Source organism: Eimeria necatrix, genomic scaffold (assembly GCF_000499385.1).
Source record: "Eimeria necatrix Houghton genomic scaffold, Enh_scaff24, whole genome shotgun sequence".
NCBI lineage: Eukaryota > Apicomplexa > Conoidasida > Eucoccidiorida > Eimeriidae > Eimeria > Eimeria necatrix.
In genome coordinates, this window is record NW_013655200.1 from 113676 (window position 1) to 128300 (window position 14625).

Sequence of the window (14625 nt, forward strand, 5' to 3'; positions counted from 1 at the left end):
CAAGCTGCCACCGCGACGTGTATATACACCTTAGAGTGGAATAAGATAGCTCATCTAAGCTCCTCTGAGCTTAGTCCGAGGATGGACAAAGCATTATTAGCGTTAAATTTGTTCGTCTGATTTTGTTGAGACACTTGTGGGGGAAGCCCCTCATAAAAAAGTGTCGTTTCCTCTACTGCTGAGGAACTGCGGTTGTCACCGAGCCCTACGGGTGGATGGAGCCGAAGGATCCGATGTTCAATTGTGTTTTCTACGAAAAAAAGCTGGACTGACACCTGCTGCGCCAACTGGCCGATCCTCGTGAGACGGCCTACGACCTGCCGCAGCCTCCCGGGGTTCATTATGGGCTCGCAAATCAGCAGATGCCCTGCACAACGAAACATGCGGTATAAGATATTCGCCTTAGCCATTAGCTATATGCCGAACTCACATGGCCCTCTGCATAAGTAGCCCAGCGATAGAGGACTACACTACACCATGAGTGACACACATTGAGCGTAACAGCAGCACGAATCCCTACGCGCTGCAGTACACTCTGGCTGATACTAGATACCAATAAGACAGCATTCGTGGCTTGCTTGCCTGCCACCTGGAGTCCATCCACCCCATGTGCGGTGGCGAGTGCTGAGACGAGCATGATGGCCGCGTGCCTTTCTGATGCAAATTTGCTTATAGTCATGGCCCTGCTTGCAATAGTCGTATCTCCCGTTATTTTGAATATTTCTGCAGCGGAACTGTCTCGGGCAGCCAGCGACTGCTGCAGCGCGTGCTTTTGCGGGTGCTGCTGGGAGCCATATATGCTGGTTAGGTACAGTTCGAGTAAGTTTAGAAAGGAAGAAAAGGCGGACATAATGAGCACCTTAGCCATGGGATCAACTCGCAGTATTGCTGCTAAAGCAGACGCAATGGCCTTCGCTTTTGTGCTGGGACGTGACCTGAGCTCAGCAGCTTCAGCAGCAACACTAAAAGCAGTTGGAGGGCTACAGCCCACAGCCATTTCTTCTCCCTGCTGCTGCTGCTGCTGGGGGTGCTGCACGCCTTTACTCCCATTTCGAAATTGTTGTCTTTCCGTCGGCTGCCCGCATGATCTCACAGAAAGTCGACGCCGCCGCTGCAGCGGTGGACCTCCTATCGTACTTGTGTCCTCCCAGCTACTGAAACACAGTGGAGAGCCTTGTGTTGCAGGGGGGCTGTAGTGAGCGTGTCCATGCACGAGGCTGCCGTGCAGGCATGCTTGCCGCAGGCGTACCATCCACTCGAGTGAAGCTCTTGCATATGTTGCTGTTGTAGCTGCTGCTGATCCGCTGGCAGCTGCCATCTGTTGCTTTGCCGCAGCCTCGGTGTTTCTGTACAGCTCAGCCTCTTCAGGAAAGACAAATTTGAGTCTCTGGAATGTCATTTCCACCGCAGGCAGCGTCGGGTGTCGTAGCAGGTACTGCACCCGCATGCGCTGCAGCTGTTTGTGCGCTCCTGTGCATATTTGCTTGCCTCTTCTTGCCCAGAACTTTAACGCAGCATGAGTTCTTCGCAGCACAAGCCTGCCCATGTCGCTCCCACCTGCACCTGTTTCTGTGCCTGCTCCAGTGCATATACACCTGCAGGACTCCTCTGCCTCTTTGGTTTCACAAAAACAAACACTAAACTGGACCTCATTTTCGGCCTGTCCTCTCTCCTGCTCATCAGCCACGCCCAGCAGCCCCAACAAACGCATTAGTGCTGCGCGGTCCCACAATGCACTGAGCTTCTCTCCCTCGTCGGAGGCCATGGAGACCCGAAAGCTTCCCGGGGTGGCCGTGAGCCCCCACCGGTAAACAGCCCATATGGCTTTTACGGTGCTCGCGAGCCACCGGCGGCGAGAAAGGAGATGGACTTCGTCTAAAACCAACCGTTCCCACCTGAAGCCCAAGAGAAAGCAGCGGACGCAGGAGCACCGTGGTCCTTGTGGGCCCCACAATGCGACTGCAGTGCGGCGGGGCGTATGCGGAGGCCTTGCTTGGTGCACAGGGGAGCTGCTGATGGCTGTAACGCCTCTGCGTACAGATAGCCGCTCGTCTGGTCCACTCGGGTGTATAGGCAGCTTCCTACGAAAAGGCGACGGTGTATGAGCAGCAGGAAATGGACTTCCGGATTCGCAGGTGCACCGCGCAAGTCTTGGAGATTCAACGGGGGAGTGAAAAGGAGGCACTTTGGATTCTGGAGTCCCCTCTGAGTCAGCTGTATCAACACCAGAAGAGCTGCAGCACGACGGATCGTCTTCCCCCTCATGCTCAACCTGCTGTCGCAGCTGCTGCTGCTTCCCACGTTTTTTGCTGAGCCGCGGGGGTTTGCAGAGGCACTCGGCGGTGTTCAGCGCCTCGTAAGACGCCAAAACTACCTCCACGCCTTGTAAAACAGAGGGCGTGAGGAGTGACCCTGCTCAAAGCAAAGCAAGAGAAATAAAAAACACCCGCAACTATCAGCTCCCCACTTAGTTCGTTCTCGTGCAGCAGGACTTCCGCACAACTCAGACATCGAAGCAGCAAGAGCAGCAGCAGAAGCACATTAGCTGCCGCAGCTACGGAAGCACACAACACGAAGCAGGTGCGCAGCAGAAACAACAGCACCAGCAGCGGCTTGTTGCTGTGAGCTCTTGGTGTCACCTGTTTCTTTTATTCGCGACGTTACATTCAGCACTGATATTTGCCTGCCAGCGATCTTCTGAATTTCTCTTTCCCACTGAGAAACCAGAGAGGCGGGAGATAGCACAAGCGACCGTAAGGGCCTCTCTGCGTCTCTTAATGCCTCTGTTGCGCTCCCTGGATGACCCTGGGCGTCAGCCATCTGGGCCCTAGAGGCAGTCTCGAAAGCATTCCCCGACGCCTGAAGAGGCTCTTGAGAGAATAGAGACAAGCCGGAAGTGGCGACAATTAGGGACACCACCTGGATTGTTTTGCCCAGCCCAGGCTCATCTGCAAGGAGGCCACCCTTGTGCTCCAGAGCCCCAGAATACCTTAAGGAGGCCCCGGGGACTTCCTCCGGCAGCCGCCTTTCCCTCTTTAGCATCCACAAGAGACTTTCAACTTGAAAGGCATATAGCCCCTTGTTAAGTAGGGCTTGCAGCTTGGACTCACACAGGGAGGGGTGCTTTGGAGGCTCCTCAGGGACCCCTAGGCGAGTTTGAGATGCCTCCAAGAGTTTCTGGGGGCTTCCCAGAACTGAAACATCTGGGCTGCAGTTGACCACGCCTTGCCTTTTAGCTTTCCTTGTGTAGTCACAAAAAGGCTGGGGTAATATGGCGGGCTCTTCACCCGTAAGTCTTGGTTGTGACAAAAGCTGCTGCTGCTGCCGTTCCTGTTGTAGCTGCTGCTGTTGCTCTTGTCCTTGTGCCTTCTGTTGCTGCTGCTGTTGTTGTTGGGGCTGTTCTGGCTGCTGTTGCTGTTGCTGCTGCTGCCGCGGCTCAGGTTCTCCGGTACGTTCCGTCTTTACTATCCCACGTTTTTCACTTGTTGCAGTAGTGTACGGATCCACCGGGAACCCGCTGGCGCTGCTGCTGCTGTCGCCCGCTGCTTCTTGCTGTGTTAGTTGCACTTGATTGCTTGCTTTCCTTCTTTTTAAAGGGCTAATGCAGCCTTCCCCTCCCAGCGGCAGCCGACTAAACCTCTTGGCTGTGGCCTCTACAGCTGCACGGCTAAGGGAGGAAGCAGCAAGTCGAGCTGACGACTTCAGGCGCCCCTTTCCGGAACCTGAGCAACAAGACAAAGGAGTGGGGGGCCCCGAGCTTCTCCCGCTACCTTCATGTGGCCCCCGTACCCTGATAGGCGTCACATAGGGAGAGGGTATAGTGCTAACAGCAGGACACGAAGGCGAGTTGCCTCGCGTTGCTGCTGCTGCTGCTGACGACGATGCTGCTACCGCTGATGATGCCCTCGCCAGCGACCGTCGCGGCGTCGACGGTTCGCTGTAGGAGCCCTGAGAGAGTATTGGGGCAAATCTCGCTCCTACTGCGGCTGCTGCTGCTGCTGTCGCTGCTGCTGCTGCGGTTAGTCCTGCGGTGTTCATGGCGACGTGCTGCGAGTTTGTTGCCAATAGTGTAGTTTCTCTACACCGGGGAGCGGTAGCAGCCGCACTATCGGCACCTGCATCTCTTAAGCGCTTATTGTCTCCCACTTCAACATCAGGAGCAGCAACAACTTCTTGTGGTGCAACAACAGCAGCAGCAACGGCAACAGCAACCTGCTGGGAAGCAGGGACAGCAGCATGCGAGCGAGTTGCTGCTGCTTCCGCCGCACCAACTGCCGGCGAGGAACTCTCAAGGGTTGTATTGGCACCTTGAGAAGGAAATAAAAAGCCATTATCATCAGCAGATGAAGCAGAAGCAGCAGCAACGGGTGTTGCTGCTTTGTCTGGGACAGAGGGCGGCGACTGGTCCCTCTCCGTATGCTGCGTTGCAGGGAGCACCCCGGCCTCCATATCCAGCTCTGTATCTCCTGCTGCAGCTTCTATTACTGTCTCAGTTGCTGCTGCCTCTGTTGCAGCCGCAACTTTTGCTGCTGCATCCATCGCCAGCGTGTCGCTTTTTGCTGCTGCTGTGTCCGTTGCTCCTGTGCTGCTTGATGCTGCCGTGGCATCCGTTGCTGCCGCTGCATCCGTTGCTTCTGCTGCATTCGTTTCCCTGGCTGCATCCGTTGCTGCAGCTGTGTCCGTTGCTGCAGCTGCATCCGTTGCATCTGCTGCGTCCGTTGCTGCTGCTTCATCCGTTGCATCTGCTGCATCCGTTACTGCTGCTGCATCCGTTGCATTTGCTGCATCCGTTGCTGTTGCTACATCCGTTGCTGCTGCTACATGCGTTGCTGTAGCTGCATGCCTTTTTGCAGCTGCATCCGTTGCTGCAGGCTTGCTTGTCAGTTCCTTCTGAGTGTGTTGGGTCAGTTCATCTGCTTCTAACTGGTAAACTTGCCAGACCACTTCTCTGTGTGTCTGCTGGCTGTCCGCCTCACTCCAACTGCCGCAAACCACAGGGGCTGTCCCGTAAAGCCCTTCAACAGCCCCTTCGCCCGCAAGTGGGAGCCGCCCAAGGGGGCCCCCTTCAAGAAGGCTTTCTTTCGGGGACCCCACCAGCTGCCTGCGAGGGCCTTGGCTGGCAGCTGTGTCTGTGGACGCGGGAGCGTGAGCTTGCTGCAGATCTGTATGAGGCAGACGGGCGTGAGACGCAGCCGTTGCAGCAGCAGCACAAGCAGCGGCAGCAACGGGAGCAGCGGCTGGGGAAGCAGCAGCAGCAGCAGCAGCAAGACCTGTGGATGACAAAGAACCCGAAATCTTGTTTTCCCCCCTCTCGCACGGCAAGTGAGGTGGATCGACGCTGGAAGCAAAGGCTGCAATGTCGGAAGCATTTGGTGCTTCAGCAGCCGCTGCTGCTGCCGCAGGTTCTGCTGGTGCTGCAGCTGCTGTCGGCATTGCTGGTACTGCTGCTGATGCTGAAGGCGCTGCTTCCGCCGCACAATCAGCTTCATCAGCAGTGTCAGATGCTGCAGTTGCTGCCTCTGCAGTTGCTGCCCCTGCAGTTGCAGCTGCTGCCCCTGCCGCTGCGGTTGCGCCCACTCCCCTCTTCCGGAAGGCAGCAGCAGCAGCTGCTGCTGCTGCATGAATCTGTGACGGAGTTGCTACTTCTGCTTGAGCTTTCATTTGGGCCAACAAAGACAGCTCAGAGGGCCGCAACCAGAGAGCACTGGCTCCACCCTTACCTCTCTGGTCGCGCTTGCCTTCGGTTCCAGTTACTGTTGCTGCTGCTGCAGCTGGTGCTGGTTCTGATGCAGCAGCAACAGCTGCAGTCACCGCAGCAAGGCCTGTGGAGTAAAAGGCAATAGATGCAGGGCGTCGGCTCTGCTTCTCTGACTGGCAGTTTCCTTCACCATTGCTGCTTTTGTTGCTGCCGGTAGCGGTGCTGCTGCTGCCGTTCAAGTCCGCTATGCTGCACTCTGCGGATTTCACTTCGGGCCCGCTTGAAGACGCTTTGAATGCTCCCTTAAATCTGCTTCGCGGCTCGCCGGGAATGCTGCTCTTCGAAAGGCTTAGCATCTCTCTGCCCCCTGCAGTGGCCCTAGAGGTCCAGGGGCCTCCTTGGGACTCCTGGGGACCCCTTGGGGCCCCTGGGGCCTCAGGGGGATCCCCAGCAGCGGTGGAGGTGAAGGTGCTGTCAACTCGGAGATCCTCCCAACCAAAAAGCGGCAAAGACGGAGGGGAAAACGCTTCCAGTCGTCCCTCGGAAGTTCCTTGAAGCTGAACCCCCAAGGGGCCATCGGGGGCCGCTTGCTGCGTACAGCCACCTACAGTGTCATCTTGGCTGCCGCAACACAGCTGCGAGAAGCAGCGAAGTTCACCTGCTGACTCTTCGTCTTCTTCAGGCCCCATTGGCGCTGTGATGCATTAAACAAATCGAAGCACCACAGCTGCAGCAGCAGTTGCTGCTGCTGGTGCTGTGCGTGCTGCACGTCGGCTGAGTGCAATGAGGTTTCAGGGACGCAGAGGGAGTTGACGACGAGCCCAATCCCTCCACAGGGCTCCTTACTCACGATTCATGTGATAAATACTACTTTTAGAGGGAAACATATTGCTGAAACGGGCGGAGGAGCGGCCTCCGTGGGGTTGGGTCACAGCCGACTTCGTGGAAGCCCCCCGTGAGCCGCTCGCACCATACAGATAAAAATACGTACTTGTTGCCAAGTCATCCAACTAAATACTTTCATGAAAATAAGAGGAAGTAACTGAAGTAGACGAGATGGGCCAAGGAGGACACCTCGGAGGTCCAAGGTAACAGTCAGGGTAGACTTTCCTGGTGGCAACGAGACAAAAATCAACTGCAAAAATTTCGGAGTAAGAGCTTACTAATCTCACATAGTAGGCGCTAAAGTCGTCAGATAAGATCCGCCAGAGATACAATTCAGCAGCTGGGGAGAGGGGCCCCTTTCCCAAAGGTGGGGCCCCCATTGGGGCTATGCAGTCGCGAGTTCTGAGTAGGAATCTACGTTGAAGAAAAAAGTGAGGCTGTATTATCAAAAAATCTTCTAATTTTAACTGCTTTTCACTGCCTTTGCAAAAGCTTCATATTATGGAAAACTTTTGGTGATGGCGGAACGTAAAGGCCGCACGGAACCCGTGACGATCATGTTGCATATTTCCTATGCCCCATAACCAAAGTTGAAAAGGAGCATTCAGCTACAATTTAGAGGTCGGAAGGTATTACTGTGCGTTATTTCCGTGCAGCGCCACGCACTAAAGCTTATGTTCATCTCCATAAGGCGGTTATATGTCACAACGCCGTTCCGTGCAACGCAGGCGCTTATTGTATACATCACCGCAGATCCAGTAAAAACTGGCAGCTTCATCATCTAATTCTCAATGAGCTTTGTGCAGAAACTGATTTCCCTCTCCAAATGCGCCACTCGTAGATCATTTGGAGCCACTTCCGGTGTTCGAGCTGAAAATACTAACTCGTGGGTGTTACGTGGTTCGACAGCAAAGCGCGCATACTCCCCACTTAATTGAATGCAACCTCTACAGCTGAACTGTGGGGCAGGGGGGAGGCCGGTGCCCAGCTGCTTCACTTCTGAGACCTTTAATGCCTTTGCATGACGAGTTCGTCCATTGAAACTATAGTCAGCAGAGTTGACTAGCTTCGCTGCAGACACGGTTGACATGATATGGATGGCGAGTACGCTACCCAAAGAGGCTACACTTGAGTCACGTGGGCTCTCCTCGGCCATCACGAGCAGTAGTGGCGGCTGCTCTTGCAACAACTGCTGCTGTTGCTGCCGGCGCTGCTGCTTGGGCCACAGCCAAAGCCGCAGCAGCACCTCCTCCCGCTGTCAATGCTGTAAAAATGCGCAGTGCGAACTGGAACTTAAACGCTGCTGCTTGCGCATGCACCTGCCTGCTTGTGACATCATGAATGAAGCAAGTGCTGTTGCTGCCGCTGCTGCTACAGCCCCTTTAGTCTTCTTCTTCAACTGGCTGGAACTCGGCCTCGTCGGGCTCCGATATCCAGTCAGCGAATTCTATAGATGTGTCCCAGGCTGCAGCCACTCCACTGCCGGTGCCTGCTGCTGGAGTTGCTGCTCCTTGTTGTTGCTGCTGCTGCTGCACCTGCTGTTGGAAACAGCGCTGCAGCCAAACTTGGGATAAAGGAACTGGAGGAGCAGCGAGATAAGGCGGCAGCGAAGTGGGCAGAGGGACACACGGCAACAGTGGGACAGCAGACAGCAGCAATGGCTGCACAAAGTCGGCTGATGCCGCAGCTGTTGGCTGCTGGTGCTGCTCTTGCGAGACTGTAGTAACAGGTGGCAAGGCCAAACCCAACAGTGGCAGCATTCTGCCGTGGGCGTTGCTGCAGTTAAGTGGCAGGCCTTTGCTGATTGCATAGAGAGCAAAGTAAGAGTCTCTTGAGGCGAGTAGGAGGTAGGAGCCATTGGAATGCACAGCGATGTTGCTACTGCTGCTGCTGCTTCGCGGAGCCACAAAGCTCATCTCCAGATCCACAGTGTAGCTGCTGCTGCAGCAGCGGCAACTGCACCCTCCAGCATCGACCAAATACTTCTCGCTGACGCAACTTCCTGCTGCAGTTGTTGGCTTTAATTGTGCTGTCGGTTCTGTAGCTGCTGCTGACTCTGCTGGTGCTCTGGTGTTCGAGATGCCTAGGGATGGCAACTGAGGGAACCAAATATTTGCCCTCGCGAGTTTGTCCGTCTCCTGCTGTTGTTCCCGCTGCTCTTGTTCCTGCTGCTGTAGGCTGTCGCTGTTTGCTGTTCTTGATGCTGCAGCATTGCAGTGCACGTGCAATTGCTTTTCTTTGTGGTTTCTAAAACGACGGACACAAACTTGCAGCACTGAAATCTCTCCAGCTGTGTCGCAGCAGATCAGTCTGGCTGTGTCTACAATTGGCTCCATCTCTTTGTTGTTCCGCTTGCTGCCGCTACTGTGAACTTCGCTGTTCTCTCTGCTGCGGGAATTAGTGTTTCTCTGTTGCCTTGCAATGGAAAAGTAGAGACGGTCAGAGATTGGCAGCCTGCTGATGCAGTTGCGCTGTATGCACACCTCAGGCGCCTCATCAACTGACTCTGCATCCCTGCGGTGCTGCCGGTCGCCTTCGTCTTCCAGACGCCCAGACTGCAGCACTGAGCTTAACTTGTCCTGCTCCAGATTGTGTTGGTCCTGCTGTTTCTGCGCCTCCCGTTGCTGCTGCTGCTCCCGCTCCTTCTGCTGCCAACACACAAGCACGCTGAAGAGCAAGTGCTGTTGCTGTGTGGACAGCCCAAAGCCCATTCGAAGGTTCCCAATAAACTCCCGAGCAGCATCAGTAGCAGCAGGCGCGGTACTTTCCATTGCTCCTGCAGCTCTCCTGAAGCTACGCAGCACTTCCTTCGCTGCTTGCCTCAGCAGCACCGCAGGCATTTCAGCCTGCAGCATTGCTGCTGAGGTGTCAGGGGAGGTACCTCCCCAAGGTGCGCAAGGGGCTCCTAGAGAAGACTGCGAAAAGCAAAAGCAGAATGCTGCACAATATTCCAGCAAACGCAGTGCATTTTGACGCTGCAGCTGCAGCAGAGATGGCAGATTCTGCTGCACCTGCTGCTGCAACTGTAGCATGCTTCTACTGTTGCTGCTGTCCGCTGGGTCCAGTAGACGCAGCAGACGAACCAGTCTGCTACAGAACTGCTGCAAGACAAGCTGCTGCTTGTCCTGGGGCGCAGCGGCATCAGGCAACACCGCGGCAGCAGGGTCTGCGGCAACAGAAGCCTTTCCTGATGCCGGTGTTGCCGCTGCTCCTTTTAGTCGAGCTTTCTTGGATGGCCTGGCTGCTGCTGTTGCGACGGCATCTTCGGCGCTGCCACCATTTTTCCCGCCACTGCCGCTGTTGCCAGCGCAATTGTTGCTGCCTTTTACAGTTGAAGCGCCACCTGCTGCCTGCAACACGCCTACAGGTAGGCAGCTGCTGCGTAGCAGAAGCAGTTGCTGCTCTAGCGTCAGCTGCAGCAGCTTGCTCCTAACCATATGTTTCTCTGTCAAGAGCAAAGACAGAGAACACGCTACAAGGGTGTAGCAGGCCGTAGCCAGCCAGCCTGCTGCCTCCTGGGGTAGTGATGAATGCCTCTGCTGCTGGTGCTTAGCTGCAGTAGCAGCAGCAGACACCGCGGGGAATGAAGTCAGTGGGGAATCAGATGAAGAACTCACAGATACAAGAGCAGCGCACCAGCTGGTCTGCTGCTGCCTTAGCGCTGCTGCCTCTTTGCTACTGCTAGTGTTGGTGCTGCTGTACTTGTCAGCAAGGTTGTGCTGGTTGCTGCTCGCTGTGCTCCCCCCTGCATGCGCACCTTCGGATTCCCTCCTGTCAGTTACTTTTGCATCACTTTCTGCTTTTGCTGATAATGCGCTGCTCTTACCGCTGCTGTTGCTTATCCTGCTGCTGCTGCTGCTGCTCTGGCGTCGCGGCTTTGCACCTTTTCGCTGCATGCAACACTCAATGAGGCCGTCAAAATCCTCGTCTATGCGCTGCCGCAGCTTGCTAGACAGTAGCCGCAAGCTGCTGCTACTGCTGCTGCTGCCATGTTTCTTCCTGTGGGTTGCGTGGGGCTTCAGCACAAGCTGACCCCTATGGCCTTCGAACAGCGACTCTTGCTGCCACTCTTGCTGCTGCGTATCACGGGGCTGCTGCTGCTGCTGCTCCATCTGACCCCTTCGCTGGCTTTTGCATGCTGTGCAGCTGCAGCAGCAGCAGCAGCACGGCAGTACTGCCGCTTCCATCTCATCATAAGCAGCAACCAAACCTGGCTGCGCGCCGACGTAGACCATCGGGCGGGGGGGCCCTGCCCGCTCTGAGAGGGCCCCCCTTGCTGCAGGTGCAGTACCCAGGGGCCCCACTGGGCCCCTCTGCCTAGAAGTTGAAGTGAGGTAGACCGGATACGAGGAGGCCCTGGTGTCGTAGAGCAGCAGCAGGGCATCTGCAGTGACGCCGCAGAGGATGCTGGGCCCCAGACGGGGCAGCCAGGTGACACTGGTACAAACTTGCTGCTGAAGCTTGCTGCTGCTGCTGCTGGCTGCAGCAGCAGCGGCTACTGCACTAGCAGACGGCCCCTGATACCACGGGGGGCTTACGTCAGCGTACACAGGGAGGCGGCTGCTGCCGCCCCCTCTATTGCTGCTGCCTGCAGGAGCTGCTGCATCCGCGGTTGAACTGTTGCCCGATTGGGGCTTGCTGCTGTTGCTGGTGCTGCAGCGAAGTATGGTCTTTGCTGCTGTTGCGGCAGGCGGGGCGTGAGCATAAAAGCAGAAAGCATTAGCTTCAATGTCAAATACGGAAAGAAATGATGCAGCTGTGGCAGAGGCAACAGCAAGCTGCTGCTGCAGCAAGCTGTTGCTGCTGCAACAGCAAAGCGGCTCCCGCAGTGAGAATCCCTTCAATTCATTCGCTTCATAAAGACCATCGCTGCTGCTGCTGCTGCTGCTGCCACTCCAGTCTAGCACGACGCCGTTGCCTCCCTTGTCGACTGCCAGCAGATGCCGGTCCGACCCGAAGAGTTCGCTACTTCGCGTGTGGCAGCAGCAGCAGCCGCTGCTGCCAGCGCTGCCACTGGCACTGTGGCTGCTGCTGCAGCAAACAGCATCCCCCAGGCCCAAAAATTCGGCTTCAGCTGCTGCTGCTGTTCCTGCTGCTGCCTCTGAGATCGACAGCAGACGCCGCAGCTGAGGTGTATGCACACCTAGCATCTGCACTAGCAAGACGGAGTAGGGGAGAGACGCACAACGCAGCACTTCAGCCTTCCCTTCTGTCTCCGGGAAATCAAAATACGTGCTGCTGCTGCTGCTACTGTTGATTATTTTGTCCTGATTCCCACAGTCAGGAGCAGCAGCAGGAATGGTAGCTGGTGCAGAAGCAGGCCAGTGCGACTTGATAGCGAAAATGCCGCCCTCAGAGGTTCCCAGTGTCACCTCTGTCTCATCATAGCCACCCCAACCCCCACTGAATGTCAAGCAGCTGCAGTGACTCTGCAGGAGCTTCTCGAAGTAGCCCCTGTTGCCCGTGCCACTGCAGCTGCTGCTGCTGCTGCTGCTGCTCCGACGTATGTAAGGATGGACAACCCTGGAACCATTAGCGCAGTCAAAAAAACAAAGGCGGCCGGCAGAGTCGCTAGAGACCCACCGAGCCATTTTCGTTCGTTTGTTGTTGCTGCTGCTGCTGCTAGTGCTGCGGAAGAATTCACGCGCATTTAGGAGGCAGAGGTAGCCACTGCTCTGCCCGCCTTCTGAGCCGTAGATACATTGCAGGAGAGGCCTGTAGGCGCAAACTTTGCGTCCCAGTTGTTCAACTCTTCACATTCAAATTCAGTGATTCGTGGCTCGGCTGACAAGGGCTAACTCGCGGAGCCAGGCTTGCGAAAACCGCAGTCTGGTGCCGCTGAGGATCTCATGAACATCAGCGGAGTGCTGAAAAACCCTAGTGTGCTGCCGCTGCCGCCGCTTTCGCTGGTATTGTGGCTAATGTTGCTGCTGCTGCTGTTGGGTATTGAGCTCGGAATGCTGAGCAGAAGAGCGAATGTCATGAATGCACCAGGGTACTGTACAGCAGACATTCAGGAAAAAGGTTAACCGAGACTGAGAAGGAGTGGAAGGAAGGAAATGGAACCCAGAGAAACGGACGAGAAAAAGGAGGTCTGTGGAGGGAGCCTCTGCAGAATTAAGGAGCAGCACCGGGAAAACAAAGAAATAAAAAAGGAAAACTATATTTAATTTTTCATTAATAGCCGCCAGATCTCAAAATGTAACAGCATAAACTCAGAGACAACCCTTAGGGGGCCCCCCAACACGAGGCCCCCAGCCCGATGGCCAGACCAATTAAGCTGTGTACGCAATTATTACTTGAATACTAACTATTTACATTTTTCCGTCACGTCTGAGCATTAAGATTGCAGCTTTAGGGGCACTCCAACTGTTTTGTACTCCCCAGCGCCGTTGTCTCCACTAGCTGACCCGTCACCTGTGTCCTCATTCTGAGCCCGGACTTTAAAGCTGAGACCCGAAAGTCTTAGTGAGACGACAACAAAGACTGCTTGTGTAGTGTATTGACACTAAGTATATTTTACGAACATAAACAGCGGCGGCAGCAGCGGAAGCAGCTCACCAGGCAGCCGCCGTGCGACGCCGATTTCATCTCCATTTATAGGGCTTTCCATATTCAACATCCTCGGCTGTGACTTCTACATATCAGATGGATAGGCAGCAGTAGGTCTAGGCAAGCCCAAGGCAACGAGCAACAGTAGCTGGAGCAGCAGCAAGCAGCAGCAGCAGCAGCAACAGTTGCGGTAGCAGCAACAGAAGCAGAAGCAGCATGAAAAATTGCAGGAAGCCAAGCAGCAAACACAGCAGCACCGGCAGCAGCAGAGGCAGCAGCAGCAATTCAATCGACAGGAGTGCTAGCAGCGACAACAGCAGCAACAGTGGCTGCAAGCGCATGCTTGAGATGTGAAGACGAGGTCCTGCATCAGCTCTTCAAAATGGCACAAGCAACAGAAAATGGAACAGTTGAAGCTCAAAGAGCTTTCCACTCCAAGCCATCCTCTCCGCTTTCTTGTGGGTGGGTTGATGCTGCTGAAGTGGCAGCAGCAGCAACCAGATCCAGCAGCAGCAACGGCGACCAAAGCAGCTCCTGCTGCTTCTGCTTCGCTCAGAAAAAGAGGACAGGGAATGCGGATTTGTCAAGGGAGGCAGTGAGAAGAGGAGAGGAACTGGCAGATAGGCACACCGGCAAGAGCACAAGGAGCGACAGCAGCAGCAGCGCTGCGTGCGGCTGTTGCAAATGCAGCCCCCGCTGCAGCAGCAGCAATAGGGCCGACAGAATCAGCAGAAGCCAAGAAACATCTGCTGCAGGGGCATCCCGGAGCCGTCTAGAACAAAGACAAAAGAGTGGGGAAAATGGGGAGACACACCAACCTCAGGACAACAACAGCAGCAGTGCTGACAGCAGCAACAGCAGCAGTGCTGACAACAGCAACAACAGCAGCGCTGACAGCTGCAACAGCAGTGCTAATAGCAGCAACGGCAGTGCTGACAGCAGCACCAGCGGCAGTACTAGTAGTGGAAGCCATAGGTTGGAGGTGACATCTCTGGAACCAGGCTCAAGGATTTTTCTACTTGTGCTGCTGCTGCAGCTTTGTGTTGTCCTCTCCTTAACTCCTGCTGCCATCAGTCTTCGCATGCAGCTTATCTGCTGCGCTTCTGTTGCCGCGTTTGTTGCTGCTGATCGACTCATGCCTCTCTTTGCGAGGAAGCTGCTTGAGTGCGGTGAGCATTCATGACGTCGTGTACTTGCTGCTGCTGTTGCTACTGCTGCTGCGGCTGCTGTTGCTGCTGCCAGGGTTGCTGTTCATGTTGATGCTGTTCTTTCGGCTGCCGCTGCTGCTCCTTCTGCCGTTTCTCTTCTGTCTGCTGCCATTGGTTCTGTCATTATTATTAATGCTGCTCGTGGTTTTACTGCCGCGACTGCTGCTCATGTTGATCTTGTCTGGTGTGTAGATGCTGTGCATACGCGGCCGCTGTTGTGTTCTCCGTGCTTCTTGTTCATTGAATTCATTGCTTGCGAGTTTCAGGAACACAAAGAAGCAC

General features: G+C 55.4%; 2 protein-coding genes across 2 annotated transcripts; both read right to left on the reverse strand.

The window, feature by feature from the left end:
• Nucleotides 1-50: 50 nt before the first annotated feature.
• ENH_00034240 (hypothetical protein, conserved) lies at nt 51-6387 on the reverse strand (the record flags this gene model as incomplete). Its single annotated transcript, XM_013584967.1, is given in 4 exon segments — nt 51-413; nt 417-470; nt 590-2412; nt 2640-6387. Coding segments are annotated over 4 exon segments (5988 nt in total).
• A 1578-nt stretch (nt 6388-7965) lies between these two features.
• On the reverse strand, nt 7966-12174 carry ENH_00034250 (hypothetical protein, conserved; the record flags this gene model as incomplete). Its single annotated transcript, XM_013584968.1, has 1 exon — nt 7966-12174. The coding sequence occupies one exon, from the start codon at nt 12172-12174 to the stop codon at nt 7966-7968; it is 4209 nt and encodes a 1402-aa protein (XP_013440422.1).
• Nucleotides 12175-14625: the final 2451 nt, after the last annotated feature.